General features: G+C 33.6%; 1 protein-coding gene across 1 annotated transcript in view; it reads left to right on the top strand.

Annotated features, from left to right (window-relative positions):
• apolpp (retinoid- and fatty-acid binding glycoprotein apolipophorin) overlaps positions 1-15,573 on the top strand; it is a 65,413-nt gene that overhangs the window by 21,172 nt on the left and 28,668 nt on the right. Inside the window, exons 2-9 of the mRNA XM_072537903.1 lie at positions 1,021-1,053; positions 1,143-1,339; positions 1,784-2,707; positions 4,466-4,943; positions 7,076-7,749; positions 7,927-9,064; positions 11,277-12,658; positions 13,529-13,837. Coding sequence (XP_072394004.1) covers positions 1,021-1,053; positions 1,143-1,339; positions 1,784-2,707; positions 4,466-4,943; positions 7,076-7,749; positions 7,927-9,064; positions 11,277-12,658; positions 13,529-13,837 — 5,135 coding nt within the window. The remainder of the gene's footprint in view (positions 1-1,020; positions 1,054-1,142; positions 1,340-1,783; positions 2,708-4,465; positions 4,944-7,075; positions 7,750-7,926; positions 9,065-11,276; positions 12,659-13,528; positions 13,838-15,573) is intronic.

Raw genomic sequence — 15,573 nt, 5'->3', positions numbered from 1 at the left:
GATCGATATGGAATGTTACGGAATATGGAAATGTTATGGAATATTCCAGAGAATACGGAATGAATTAAAAACTAAGTAATTACACTTCAGGATAAAACTGTATATAATACGCTGTTCAATAAGTTTTGCAGTTCAATAAGAAAAACACAATTTTAAAGTTTAAAATACACTTTAATATTCAGTATAGTCTCACTGAACATCAATAGACTTGTTCCAATGAGATTCCAATCTATGAATTCCATCTTTAAAGTGAGAATTTTGAAGGGCAAAATACTCCTCCACAGCTGTTAGGATGGAATGGAAGTTGCTACGATTACTTGCAATAGTTCATAAGAAATGTTTCAGCTTTCTGAAACCCAATACTTCAGCAAAATATTGTTTACACTGCCTTATGCGGTGCCTATTGCCTAGGACTTGTACTAAATCTCTTCTAAGTTACTCGGCAATTTTCCAATACGATATCCTTCATTTCCCCTACGGTTTCTGTTGTTGCTGTTTTGTGGACGTCTTTGACGTGGATCGTCTTCCTGGCATGTACATGTACGACCCCGTTTAAATTTACCAACCCATCTTTCTACTGTACTATTTGTAGGCGTTCTTATACACTTTCAACATTTATTCATAAATTTCCTTTGCTCTTAAACCTTTCAAAAATAAAAATTCAATCACTGTGACACATCGATATTAAATGACTTGGAAACAAAGAATAAATTAACAGATTGAAATGAAACTTCATAAGTTTATATGAAGAGTGCACCAACATAACAAAAAGTATATTTGTTGTTAGTAGCAATGCTCTTTCTTATCGAACTGCCAAACTTGTTCCTGTTGAATAGAATGTTAGTTGATTTAGTGCATTTTTAAAATTTCAGTGTTTTGCGGCACAATAGAAAAATAAAAATAGCATATAAATATTGTAATATAGAAATATTGTAATAACATAGAAATATTGTAGTACTATTATTAATTTATTACTATTGTAATATTATTATTAACTAATTCGTGTATTTTATATTTCAGATCAAGTTTGCAGAACGGGATGCAGGAAAAGTAGTATGTGCTTTATATTTACGTTATAATAAAACATTTATATTTTCTACCAAAATTTTCTAATACATCTGGTAATTGTTTATTTGTTATAGATTCTCAATTATTCAAATACGTTCCCGGCACAACATACAAGTACAACTATGAAGGTAAAATCGACATTAGCTTATCGTCTGCCGAAGGACAAGTAGCAAGTACTGATGTAAAAGCTGTAGTATTATTAACACAATTAGGAGACTGTAACCAACTTCTCAGGCTTCAAAACGTTCAAGTTTTGACAGGAAATTCAAAGGTAACTATACTTGATATCAGTAGATAATGTAGTGCCAAAGAGCTAAGTATGAAAATAAAAATTACTGTTATGGTTGTATATTGTTTCCTGTTGTATTGTATTTTAAATTAAAAAGAATACAGAGTGAGTTTTATGAATGGAACGCCTTGCTCGATTTTTATAGATTCGGTGTGCAGTGCTTTTGATGCCATTGTTGTCAGATGTTTTGTTTTTCTGAAAATCTATTGAACTTTCTTATTTCAAATAGAACACCCTTTATATTTTTTCCTTTGGAAGTCCTTAAGAAATATTGATTATTTTCCATATTATGATTCCTATACATAAATGCCATAAGCTAGTATCTAACCTTTATCGAGAAGGTTTTTTTAAAGGTGTTATAAAATATTATTTGGTAATTGTTCTGTTTGATTTTTGTTTATTCTAATTATTATCCTTTTTTTGTAGAAACATGGCCATATTCCAGACGTGGAAAAGGCGATTCAGCTTAATTTCCATGACGGACACATTGAAGACAGTATATGTGCCGAACCTACTGATACCCAGAACTCACTTAATCTCAAACGGGCCATTGCATCTCTTTTCCAAGTCAATTTAAGGAATGGATACGAAACTGACATTTTCGGTTTATGTCCTACTGAAGTCGCACAACATAAAGAAGGAGCTGATTTGGTTGTAGTAAAAGGCCGTAACTTAAACAAATGTGCCTACAGAGAACATCTCAGACAAGACTTTTTCGCAACCACTTTCAATCTTAACAGTGAAATCAAATCTAGTCCTATCCTTAACGGAGATTACAGTGCTAAACTGAGGATCAAAAACGGCGTATTGAATCAAGTAAATGTCGTTGAAAGCTATCTATATGTTCCATTCTCCGTAGGCAAAAGCGGTGCCAAAGCTGAAATTAACAGCAAACTACATTTAGTAGGCACTTCCAAAGATAATCCAAAAGCTGCTCCCAGCGTGCCTAAATCCATTATTTTCGACAATCCCCATCCAGTTGTTGCTCCTAATAGTGGCGTCAACGTAATCTTAAACGCTGTTAAGGAAGTAGTAAAAACTATTGATATTGTTGTTGGAGAAAAAACCGCTAAAAAATTCGTTGATTTGATTAAAACCGTTAAAGCAGCTAAGAAAGACGATCTATTGGCCGTTTACAACCAAGTCAGGTCTGGTGTAGGTATTGGTGACAAAGTAGCTGCCAAAAAAATTTTCTTGGATGCTCTCTTGCAAGCAGGAACTGGTGATGCGATTGAAGTAGCTATTACTTTATTAAGAAGCAACGAATTGAGCGATCAAGAAAAACAACTGGTCTATATTGGGCTGTCCTTGGTGAAACACGCAACTGAGAACTCCATAAAAACCGCTAGTGTAAGTTTATTATTTTTTACTTATTAAAAATTTACGTCTAGTGAAAATCACTTTTATACTTCTGACAAAAACTGATCTACACTAGTGGCCAAATCCTGGAAATTTTAGTTTGGTTATCAACATTAACAACTTTCACAAGACTTATGTTATTTATAAAATTATCTATAATTTTATTGCATCGTTTTATGCTTCTACTTAATATTTAACATCTATTTTTAAAGAAAAAACCCTCTAAAAATTTAAAAATAAAAAAACAACAGCCGTTAGCTATTAGTAGATATATTTAAAAAAAATGATACAATGGTTATTATCAAATAAATTAGTATTTGGTAGGATAATCTTTGTTTTTTAGGACAGACTCTCTTGTTACTTGGGATTCGGCGTGATATTAACACTTTCAGCCTTGACCATAAATTTTATATTGGATTTAGATCGGGACTATTTCCAGGCCAAGGCACGATAGTAACGCCATGGTTTTTCAACCATCCTATGGAAGTCTTAGCAATATTACAAGGCGATCCATCCTGCTGGAAGATGCATTGTTGGGCATCCTCTTCAAACAAATCTCTGATAATCGGCAGCAGTTTGGCTTGCAGTATCTCTTCCTGATATTTTTTTGCATTAATATTACCCTCTATTACTAGTAAACGTCCAACTCCATTAGTGATCATACAAGCCCATACCATGACACTCACAGGATGTTTTATAGTAACCGTAGTACACTGGAACAAAAGGTCTTCCCTCGGTCGTCGGCGAACACACTTCACTCCGTCACTCCCAAAGATCGAAATTCTGGTTTCATCACTCCAAATTATCTTACTCCACTGTTCTTCTGTCCACCCTCTGTGTGCCAAAGCCCAATTAATGCCTTTTTGCCTCTCTTTTTTTTGTTCAGACGGCTTCTTTCTAGGAGTTCGTACTAGCAATCCAGTTTCACACAACTTTCTTCTGATAGTGCGGTCCGATATTTGTAAGCCAGTTGATTTGAAAGTAGCAATAATTTCTTTTGCGTATCTGTGACGATCTTCTAAAGAAAGTCGAGATATTCTACACTCATTGTATTGACTAACTTTTGGTTTTCTGTTCGTTCTTTTTGCTGATTTTGTTGTTTCAGTGTTATGATAACGTTCATAAACTTTTATTACACCTGATTGTGTGGCGCCACCACCCAATTTGTTTGCTATTTTTTGACATGTGTAAACTTCTTCTCGAAGGATAATTGCTTTGACTCTCTTTCCTGGTTGACTAGTCGCAACACATTTTGAGTTTCTTGGTGCCATTTTCGTTGAATCGGCACTGATGTATTCCTCTCCGACAATTAAACTATATCACCTTAGTAACAACTACCTGAAGTCACTAATAAACACTGGAAGTCGCACTAAACTGTACTAAACGCTTCCAATTGGGTCGTTGATGGACTAGCAAAACCCTGACGCAATACAGTATTGTCAATGTTGCCATTTCGGCGCTTCACCTGAATTTGGTTCCATATTTTATTAAATAATTATGTTAATATACATAGAGTGAGAAATACATAAAATATTAAGCAGAAATATAAAACAATAAAATACAAAAGTAATTGTACTGATAACTATATAAATCACGATCATAAGACGAGTGTTGTTTAAAAAACGATAACTTTTGTAGTTTCCAGAATTTTGGCCACTATTTTAAAAACAGCGACACATCACATAAGTATATTGGTTACAAAATTGATAGAGTGGATAAAACTATTTTGTAATCAACTTTCTTTTTTAGCAATTACTTGCAGTGCCAAATCTTCCCGATCAAGCATACCTGGGTATTGGAAACTTAGTAGGACGATATTGCCAACAACATCCATGTGACAAAGTTGATGCTCTCAATCAAATAACTCAAAGGCTTATTCAAAAATTGGGTAACGGAAATCCAAAAGACAAGAAAGCCGAAAATGAAATTATTCTTGTGTTGAAAACTCTTGGAAATTTCGGACATTTGAATGACAACGTAGCAGCCAAAATTGTTTCCGTTGCCGAAAACAGACAAGCTGCTGAAAGATTAAGAGCTTTCGCACTGGAAGCCTATCTTTCAGATCCTTGCAAGGATAAGATTAGAAACAGCGCTATTCAAATTTTGCAAAACATTCAAAATGATTCTGAACTCAGAATTAAGGCATATCTTGTTTTGGCAAAATGTCCCAATGCTAAGGTTGGTAACGTAGTAAAGGCTCTATTGGAAAAGGAACAAAGCTATCAAGGTAATTTTTATGTTTTATTATGTTTTAAATGATTACTGATCAATTCTAATATAATCGTTTGTCATATCATTCAGAACAGAACCACACTTTTATGGGATTTAGATTCAGTTTTCAATGTCAAAGACTGTACTTAGTTTGGGTACTTAATTCTTCTTATTAAAAATCTAGTTGTTTTATAGACCAGCGTCATATTTTTTCTTATTCTTATTATTCTTATCGGTACACAAAGCACGGGGGTTCAAATTAAGGTTTAGATTTCTAGAGGCGCCTTAAATTTCTTACCCCTGTCCCAGCCAAAATGTACTGCGTTGCAAAAAATATACCGATTCGAAACTTTGTGTATGATGCCGTACTGTGTCAAATTACCGAAAATGGGAAAAAGTTTTCCGAAAATAAAAAAATTTCCGTTTCCAATATTTCTGTACGGCATTACGTGCAGGTTATCCCCTTCAGTGTTAAGTATATCATGCCTGTGACTTACATGTAAGACGTTAAGGGATATTAAAGCAATGCAATATTTGATATAACTTTTGTCTATTAATTAAGTTGTATTGTCTTTTTGTCTATTAATTGAGTTATAAGGTCTGTTTAAAATCTATGAATATGTTGTGGACGTCAATGCCGTATTCCTACGATTTGATTATTTTACTGTAAATAGCTGATCAGTTGTAGATCTTCCTTGTCGAAAAATATTTTCAGTTATTTGTTGGAGTCGTTTATTTCGTATATAGTACTTAGTAATCATCATAAGTGGCAAGACAATCCGTTGTGGACCTTGGCATGCTCACAAAGAAGTCGCCACTCCTGTCGATTCCTGGCAACTTCCCTCCATCTTCTGACCCTTAGAATCTGTAGGTCTTCTTCCACATCATCAATCCACCTCCTTCGTAGTCGTCCTCTACTTCTTGTGCCCTTTGATTTTGAAAATGTTAATCTCTTCTTGTATTCGTGATCTGACATCCTAGCAATGTGTCCAGCCCATCTAAGTCTCTGCACTTTAACGAATTTCACAATATCTGTATCGGTGTATAACTGATATAGTTCAAAGTTGTATCTTCGACGCCATAGCCCATTTTCATTTACGGCCTCAAAAATCTTTCTAAGAATTTGAATTCTCTGTTGGATATTTCGGGGATTTTTAGAAACCAACATATATTTGGTTTTTTCCTCGTTTACCACAAGTCCTAATTCACTTGCCGCATCCGCAAGCCTTGTAAAACACTGCACCGTGTCTCTCATACTTCTGCCTACTATAACTGTATCGTTAGCGAATGCGAGAATTTGCGTCGATATATTAAAAATAGTTCCATTCATTCTAACATTAATTGTCTGATTGCCTTTTTCTAGGCAATATTTAAAAGGAGACACGCCAGCGTGTTCCCCTGTCTTAGACCATTATTAATGTCAAAGAACGTAGAGTGTTCTCTTTCAATTCTAACGCATGAGCTTACGTTTTGCATTGTTAGTTGGGTCAACTTAACTAACTTAGGTGGGATCCTAAAGTCTATCATTGCATTATATAATGCAGTTTTTTTCACACTGTCATACGCTGCTTTAAAGTCGGCGAAGATATGATGTGTATCTATGTTATATTCTAGTGACTTTTGTGCTTGAATTTGATGTGTAGAGTAATGCCTCTACAGTTCTTACACTCCAGTTGATCACCCTTTTTATGCACTTGATATATTATTCCCTTTAGCCACTCTTCTGGTACCAATTCATTCTGCCATAAAAGTATTATTAGTTTATGGATTGCTGCAAAAAGTTGATCACCACTTTTTTTTTGTACATTTCCGAATAAATTTCATCGCTTCCTGGGGCTTTATTGTCTGAATTTTAGGATGGCATTTGACACTTCTTCTCTTGTTGGGTCTTCACTGTGTAGTTGACGTGTAGATCTATTAAGAACTGAGTTTTTATCATGTAGAATTTTACCATTAGTGTCTTTACAAATAATTCTTAATCGTGATTTAAATTTTTGACGGCAATTATTTAAGGATTTGTAGTATTTCCTCGTTTCTTAGTACTTAGTAATACTGATTCTTATGTTTGGTCTTTGTATTTTATATTTTTGACATTTGCTAAAATGTATTAAATTATAAATTATTTCAATTTTTTATACTTCATTTTAGTTGGAGGATTTATTGCTTCACACATTCGCAACTTAAAGGCATCTGCTAACCCAGACAAACAAGTAGCCAAACAATTCTTGGGCTTCAACGTTCCTAAGAAATTCCCCATTGATCCTAGGAAATGGTCGTACAACGGTGAACTTTCCTACGCTGTTGACACAATTGGTGCAGCAGCCTCAAGCGAAGCTAACGTCATCTACTCTCCAAATGCTTTCTTACCGAGATCAACCAATCTAAACGTAACAGCTGAACTGTTCGGACACTCTTTCAACTTTTTAGAGCTTAGCCTTAGACAACAAAATTTAGACCGTCTTGTTGAACACTACTTTGGACCAAAAGGTGTTATTAATACAGCATCTCTCAGTGAATTATGGAAAGATAAAAACCAGCAAGGTAACAAATTATGGAAGGAATTTAACCAAAAACTAAAATCAAGCTTAAGAGCGAGACGTGATGTATCCAGAAAAGAAATTGACAATATTGGTAAACTTGTTCAATTTAAAGAAAATCCATTAGACAAAGATTTGGACATTGATCTAAGTCTTAAAACTTTTGGTTCAGAAATCTTCCACCAGAACTTAAATGCTTATCAAGATGGTCTTTCACCTGAAGTTATCATTGATAAACTTATAAGCCGTTTCAACGAAGGCTTGGACAAACTAAAGAACTTTGATGTAAGTAATCCATTCTTTTTATTACTATATTTTTGATGTTTTATTAACATATGTAAATATATTAGTTTATAAGCAATTACAGGGATTGATTTTTACACTGTATGTTAACATATATTTTTTTGTAATAGGGGAATCCCGTATATTTATAAATAAATAAATATTACCTTTTAATTTTAGGAAACTGTTCGTGCCAACATTCAATTCCTGGACGCTGAATTAGACTACCCAACATCTCTTGGATTCCCTCTGCGTCTAGCAGTGGAAGGAACTTCAAACACTCAAGTTAAAGCTGAAGGAAGTATCGACGTTAGAGCATTATTAAGTAACAAAGATAACAACCTACATATTAAACTAATTCCTAGTGCCAACATTGAAGTCAGCGGAAGACTTACTTTAGACGCCCTTGTGGTCGAAAATGGTCTTAAAGTAGTATCTAACTTATATACTGCCACCGGAGGAGATGTTAGAATTAACTTCTATAATGGCGGAAAGGGAGTTGATGTTAAATTTGGTTTACCAGTACAAATCCAGAAACTTCTAGCAGCTAATCACCAAATTATATTTGAAAGTAGAGAACATGCCGGACAAGTTTCTATCACTCCTCTTAAATTTGCTCAAGCTAAAGATTTCTCGATCTGCTTAGATCAATTAAGCGAATTCATTGGACTAGCATTCTGCGCTGAAGTTAACGGTCCTAATTTAGCTGGTAAACAAGTACCAGTCTTGCCTTTCCCATTTTCAGGAGACGCTAAAGTTTCAGTCAGCATTGAAAACGAAGACTTAAAAGAATACCACTTTAAAAATCTTGTAAATAAGGACTACACTTCTGGTGAAGTTTTACTTGAAACCATCGGCAAAAATGGACAAAAGAAACTAAGCATTCAAGTTCAAAGTGAAATCTATCCTCAGAAATTCATTAAAGCTGTACTCTCTTCGCCCGTTAAGTCAGCCTTTGCTGAAGGAAGAATTACAAATACAAACCAAGAGAAATCGTTGCTGCTAAAAGCTGGTCAAGACAACGTTGAAACTTATCTTAAGTTTGGCGTTGCCATTTCAGGTTCCCAAGACAAAGCAGTTTATAGTCCAATTCTTGAATACAAAACTCCAGACGGTAACCAACAATTACCAGTTCAAGTCGAAGGAAGAATTATTGCTGAACAAAACGGACAGAACAAGAAATATATATTTGATAACGTAAGAGTTCACTTACCCAACCAAAAAGTCTTAGGAATCAATGGAAACCTCGGAAATGAAGGTGAAGATCTCTTCAGCGACTTAACCGTCTCTGAAGGACAACAATCAGCTTCTTTGGCAGGTGAGATATTCAATATTTATCATCACAAATAATCTACTTTATTTATATTCTGTATAGTGTAAGTTATTGAAAGATTTTTTAATTTCTTTTTATAGACAGGTTCTAACGATTTCATGTAAATGGATTAATTCATATAACAGTTTTCTAATATCATAAAAAGTCTGTCTGAAAAGTATATTGTTTTGATTTTTCACTCTTCAAACGATTTATTTGCATATTACATATTAAATTTTTATTAATTAAATTAAAAAAAAACATTAGAAATTCCTTTATGGGCACCAAGTCTGACAGTTTTACATAATTGTTTATTGCATTATTGAAGATTAATATTATTACAAAAAATAGTAATAAACTCACCAGGCTTCGAGTTGAACTGCGTCTATTTTCACGGTGCCAAGCTTTCGACATCCTCTCTATTGATTTCTTCAGGGCTTCCGGAATTTCAGTCTACAGACACTATACTGTTTATTTCTCACCAGTGGCCACCTAGCGGGGGTTTTGGGGGTTAAAGGACAAAATTTTAAGGACTCAAAATGGAGATAGCATAAAAAAAATCGGTACCCAACCAAACCCCCCCACAGGAAAATCCTAGGTGCGCCACTGCTCCACACTGCACTACTGAGTAGTGGCCAGTGTATTTCGATTTCCATTCTCTTAAAAAATACAAGAAATGCAAATAAACTTCATAAGTTGCAAAAATTGCAGTGGCTTATTGATTTTATATCTTTAGAGCGAGTATAAACAGTACATCGTTGCTTTTTTGTTAATAACAATCCTTCAGAACTAGGATCTGGAACATTTAGCATCCTTTTGAGTGGTTTAGGTAATGATAGTTGAGTGGATTTTTTTTTCAATTTGCTCTTGAACCATACTCAAGCCCATTCCAAGTACTCTTTTTATATTTTGTTGTGATGAAGTTTGATTGTAATTGTAAATGACGAAGCCATTGATATCATAAGTGCCTAAAATATGAAAAAAAAAATCTCATTGAACAGTTGTGGAAATACTATAGTTGCCACACATTTGGTCAGCTGTATCTATACCGTATTTAGTTTAATTGTAAAATAGAACTATTTACACTATAAATACAACGGTTAAGAGAACTCAATATTAAAAAGAATTGATGGCATTACAACTAATAAGAATTGCTGAATCTGAGACGCACTTATTCGCCAGTGCACAATTTAAAATCACCTCACATAAAGTATAAAGCAGCACATATTGATGCAGAAAGAAATCCCAGACCAAAAATTTTCAATATTTAGTTTATAAATGACAAAATAAGTATATTAATAATGTATTATTTCTTTATTATTTAGAACAACATATTACAACCATCTTGTCTTGCTTACTATTATTATAGTCGTTTTCAGCTAAACTTTCATTTTTGTTGCTTCCATCTTCAGTACCTCCAGAATTTCCTTCATTTTTGATCCAAACTGTTTGATGTTCACTGTTATCATTAACATTATCAGTTACACTATCTTTGTATCTAACTTGTTTTTCATCAAAAATTACATCTGTAGATGTAATTATTTTGTTATTTTTACAATCCCACAATATATATCCTGAATTAGAATAACCTTCCATTATTGTTGTTGTTGTTCTAATATCATATTTATTCGGCTTTGGAAGAATTACACTCCATGCTTTAGAACCAAAAAGTCTAAGATGATTAATAATATTTTCACCATACCATATCTGAGATGGTGTTTTACCACCATTAGCTATTGTAGGACTGCTGTTCAATTCATAAGCTGAACATCTCATTGCTTCACCCCATAAATGTTTAGGCAAGTTAGTTTCTGCTAGTTTGACTCCAACTTTATTTTTTTTATCAATGTACGATTCATTCTCTCAGGTGCACCATTTTGCTGTGGTGTGTATGGTTGAGTATACTGCAACTCAATACCCATTTGTCTACAAATATTTTTAAATTTTGTGTGATGAGAATTCACCCTCATTATCTAGTCTGATATTCTTAGTTTTAACATTATGTTTAATTTTAATTAAATTTATAAAATCAAGAACATTATCTGCAGCTTTACTGCAACTTGGCCAACCGATCGAAGTATACTGCCAATATTTTTATACAATATTTATATTTTTCTATTTTCTTTACATGAAATTTTTGTTATTGTTACTTTTTTGCTGGATAATTTTGTGGTTCTTATATTAATTATCAACTTTAATGTATTGTATCTCTTTTTAGGTCGTTTACATATTGACAAAACCCAAGTGAACGTAAATGCCGAAGTGAAGAATAGCATAAACCCAGGTTTTAACTTTAAACTTCAAGGAGGACTGAAGAGATCAAGTGACCAGTCTCAACTTGACAGCAACTGGCAGTTAATTCACGGTCAAGATCTAGCTTCTAAAACAAATATTATTAGCGTGGCAACTGGTGTTACACGAAGGTACAAAGGACCAAATGATTTCCATTTTGGATTTAAGAATAAGGTCACCTATCCATTGGTCGGATTGGTTGTCAATATCCAAGCAGACGAAAAACCAAAGAGTATTGATTATGATTTCGACTTCCAATATAACGACATTAAATTTGGTTCCCAGTTGGACTTTAACGTCGATAAAAAAACAAAAGGAGACTTTGAAGTTTTATTTGGAATTCGTGGTCTGGAAAACAAAGTTGATTTTAAATCAAGTAGAGAACTTGAAGGAGCCGATAAGAGCAAAATTAACAACGAATTAGATATAAATGGAATGAAACTACAAGTTAGAGGACTTATTACACACAATATCAAACCATCCAGTGTAGATATCGGCGCTGATTTAACTGTTGTGCTTCCCACCCACCCAACTCCATTCAAAGTAGACAGTGGCTTACAATACAATCCAACTGACTTTGCTGCTCACAACAAAATTCTCAGCGGCAATGTAGTGGTTGTAGATGCCTTTTTGAATGCTAACAAAAATGGTAATGCTAACGGTAGCGTTAAAGTAAACATTAAAAATGTTCTGGTAGTTAATGGACAGCTTAAATCAGTCAAAGGTGTTGGTAACGGTCACATCAAAATCGACGCACAATCGATTAAAAAAGTAGTAAAAGCTGACAGCAACTTTGAGATACAGCCACCAACCTTGTACAAAGTTGTAGTAACATTATATCCAAGCTTTGACAAAGACCCCAACCAAAAAATAATTTTGTCCACAAACAGCAAATTGTCTCCAACAAGTATAGATACCAAAAACAGTGTCAATCTTTTGGGAAAAGTATTGGAGGTCAATTTGAACGCTGCAAAATCTGGTGACGATGAAAACAAAAAATATAACGGAGAAGTCGAAGTCATTCTTCCAAATGATCAATATTTGCAAGGAAAAGTTAATGTAGCCTACAACAAGAGGAATGATATTCTTAAAGGACAAGGTCAAGCTAGTGTAGAATACAGGAAGAACAAAAACACTCCCGGCCGTAAACTCAGTTTGTCTGGTAAATATAATAACGTAAACGTCAAGGAAGGAGTCTATGACGTTAGCTACAACTTGGCTGCTGATGATGCTAGCGGAAGAAATGTCAACGCCGATTTGAATGTCAAAGTTGATAAAGAAGGTGAAAGGAGAGTGCTAGATACCTCAGTAAGTGATGTTTGTTAATACCATTATGTATATAGATATATATATATATATATATATATATATATATATATATATATATATATATATATATATACATATATATATGTTATGATTGTTTTTTCAATCAACAAAGTTAGTAAAACATTAGTAAAACTCAAATGCGTTTCTCTGCAAAAAGAACAACTTTATTATTAGTTGTACAATATTAAATTAAACTTGCATTACCTGCAAAAAGAAACAACATTTGAAGTTTTTAACTATTATTAAAATGACGTCTCTTATGGCAGTAATAAAAATTAATAATGACAAGACTCAATGTCACTGTCAAAAAGCTAGCAGCGGCATCTATACGAAGTAACAAGAAGTCGGGAGATCGTACCAGGCTGTTATTGTAATTATAATGGCCAAATACTAGACTGCATTTCATTTCAGTTTGAACTTTTACAAGTGTTCCTGATAAGGAGTTCAAGAATAACTCGAAGGTCCTGTAGAACAATGGTGGAATTCGAATTGAGATGAAATGCAATCTTTTATAAAAGGTTATTTCTAGTGTCGTTCAACAGCCTCCAGTAAGAGGCTTTGAATTTGTGGTTCACCTAATTCACTATCAAAGAGAGGTCTTCCGACTTCTTGTTTACTTCATATATATATATATATATATATATATATATATATATATATATATATATATATATATATATATATATATATATATATATATATATATATATATAGTTCATACCACCTAAATTACTCCATTTCTAAATATATATTCCTTCCCATGGTCTTATATAATAGGTACAAACCTATTACCTACAATAGAAGTTTTCACTTCAATACAAAAGTTGTTTAATAAGTTGTTTTTTTCAGACCAAAATCTACGGATCTATATTAAAACAAGCCCTCAAATCAGGATTAGTTTTCAAGTACACAGTCGATAATGGTGAATTTGAAATTACTTCATCATACGGTCCTGAAGTTAATGGTAAACTTGGCGGAAAATACGATGTTAGAGATGAAGGTAAACCCGTTTCTGGGGAACTTGATATCGAACTTTTGTTGCCCAGCCAAAACTTGAAAACTTTGAAATCTAAATTGTCCGGATCTGTCCTCCTACCATCTGAAAAAGCTAGTGAAATTACATTAAGCGGAGCTGCTAGTATCTACGCTGACAACCGAGTAAGTAGCTTATTATAATTTTAATAAAATTGAGATACTGAAGTTGCTAAATGGCCATGGTGTATTTTACTAAGTTTTGTTTCTAAAATTTAGAGATTTACTATGTAAACATTTTAAACATCTTTAAAATTTTCATTACTCTTTACCACTAACATCTGACCAGCTGTTTGGCTTAGTGTGTCCTGCATGTACGTAGATGTTGTCAATGTATATAATTGGCTTAATTTCACTTCTGTAGTATTTAATATTGTCTAAATACTTTAGACGTCTAGCGCGAATGTCATTCTGTTGAATTAATTAACATCGATTATCTTTCCTTTTTTTCATTAAATCCTAAATCCTGATTTAAAATCTTAATTTACAAACCTGTAGAGAGAGCTCACACATCCAGTGCACTCGTACGTTTTTTCAAGTCTTCTACAAAAGCTTCAACGATACACGACTACCTTATCATGAAAATGGTAAACTGTTTTTGTAATAAACCGTTTGTCGAACTTTTTCAAGATTTTTACAGTAGTTGCTTTCGTTTGTTGTTGTTTAAGTGAGTAATACAATATTTTGCAGTTTCAAATATAAAATATTCTTCTCATATTGTTTAATATTGCAACACTACCGCATAGCTAGTTTGTTGTCTACACGATAAAATGTTTACATATATTATGCCTTTTTCTGCTATTTTATGAACAATCTACAAAAATACTAAAAAATGTTTCTCTTCCACATGCCGTAGCCCGAGCGCCCGTGCTATCATGAGCGCCCGTGCTATCATGAGCGCTTCACTAACAAATAAATAATAATAATAATAATAATGAAAATGAAATAAGCCCAAAATACTTATCGAGAAATGATAGAACAAGGTTTGAACTTGAATTTGTGACATTGGTGAATTTTCTACTTGTGTTTTTGAGCTTTGAATCTTGAACTATCTTGAAAGTTCAGATAATTACAAGTTTACGGAATAATTACAAAAGACCTATTTTGTTTATTACGATCTAAAAAATAAAAAAAAAATGTCCAGGCCGAAAAAATTTATTGTTACAATTTGTTTAAAAAAATTTGAACAACTTTTCGCTTGGGCGACCTTTTGTACCTTATTTTGAGTTATCTCATGAAAGTGATTATACAAAAAAATTCTCATGGGAATATTTTTTCGAACAAACCCGACATTTTTGCCTTGTCTATACGTGCATGCCCAAAAAGAATTGTTATATTTACTTCTTCTTCTTCTCGTGTCACTCCTAGCGGAGATTGGAAATCATCATGGCCACTGCGACTTTGTTAGCAGCGCGCCTAAAAAGTTCTATCGAACTACACCCGAACCATTCACGTAGATTACGAAGCCACGATATTTTTCTTCTTCCCACACTTCTTTTGCCCTTAATTTTGCCCTGCATGATATTTCTTAAAAGTTCGTGCTTTTCACCTCTCACAATGTGCCCCAAGTATTCCATCTTTCTAGTTTTTATCTCATTTAGAATTTCGCATCTTTTGTCTAAAGTTTGGAGTACTTGCGTGTTAGTGACGCGGTCCATCCATGATATTCTGAGAATGCGCCTATAGCACCACATCTCGAAAGCTTCGATGTTTTTTTGTGGTCAACTGTTTTAGTGTCCAAGCCTCTACTCCATACAACAGGGTAGAAAAGACATAACACCGCAGCATTCGTATTCGTAACTTTATGTTGATATGACGATGTTCTTTGATTAAGCTCTGATTTGCTATCTGAATAAGCTTTG

The sequence above is a fragment of the Diabrotica undecimpunctata genome, chromosome 7 (assembly GCF_040954645.1).
Source record: "Diabrotica undecimpunctata isolate CICGRU chromosome 7, icDiaUnde3, whole genome shotgun sequence".
NCBI lineage: Eukaryota > Metazoa > Arthropoda > Insecta > Coleoptera > Chrysomelidae > Diabrotica > Diabrotica undecimpunctata.
The sequence above is the reverse complement of the archived record's forward strand: the minus strand, read 5'-3'. Positions and strand labels throughout refer to the sequence as shown.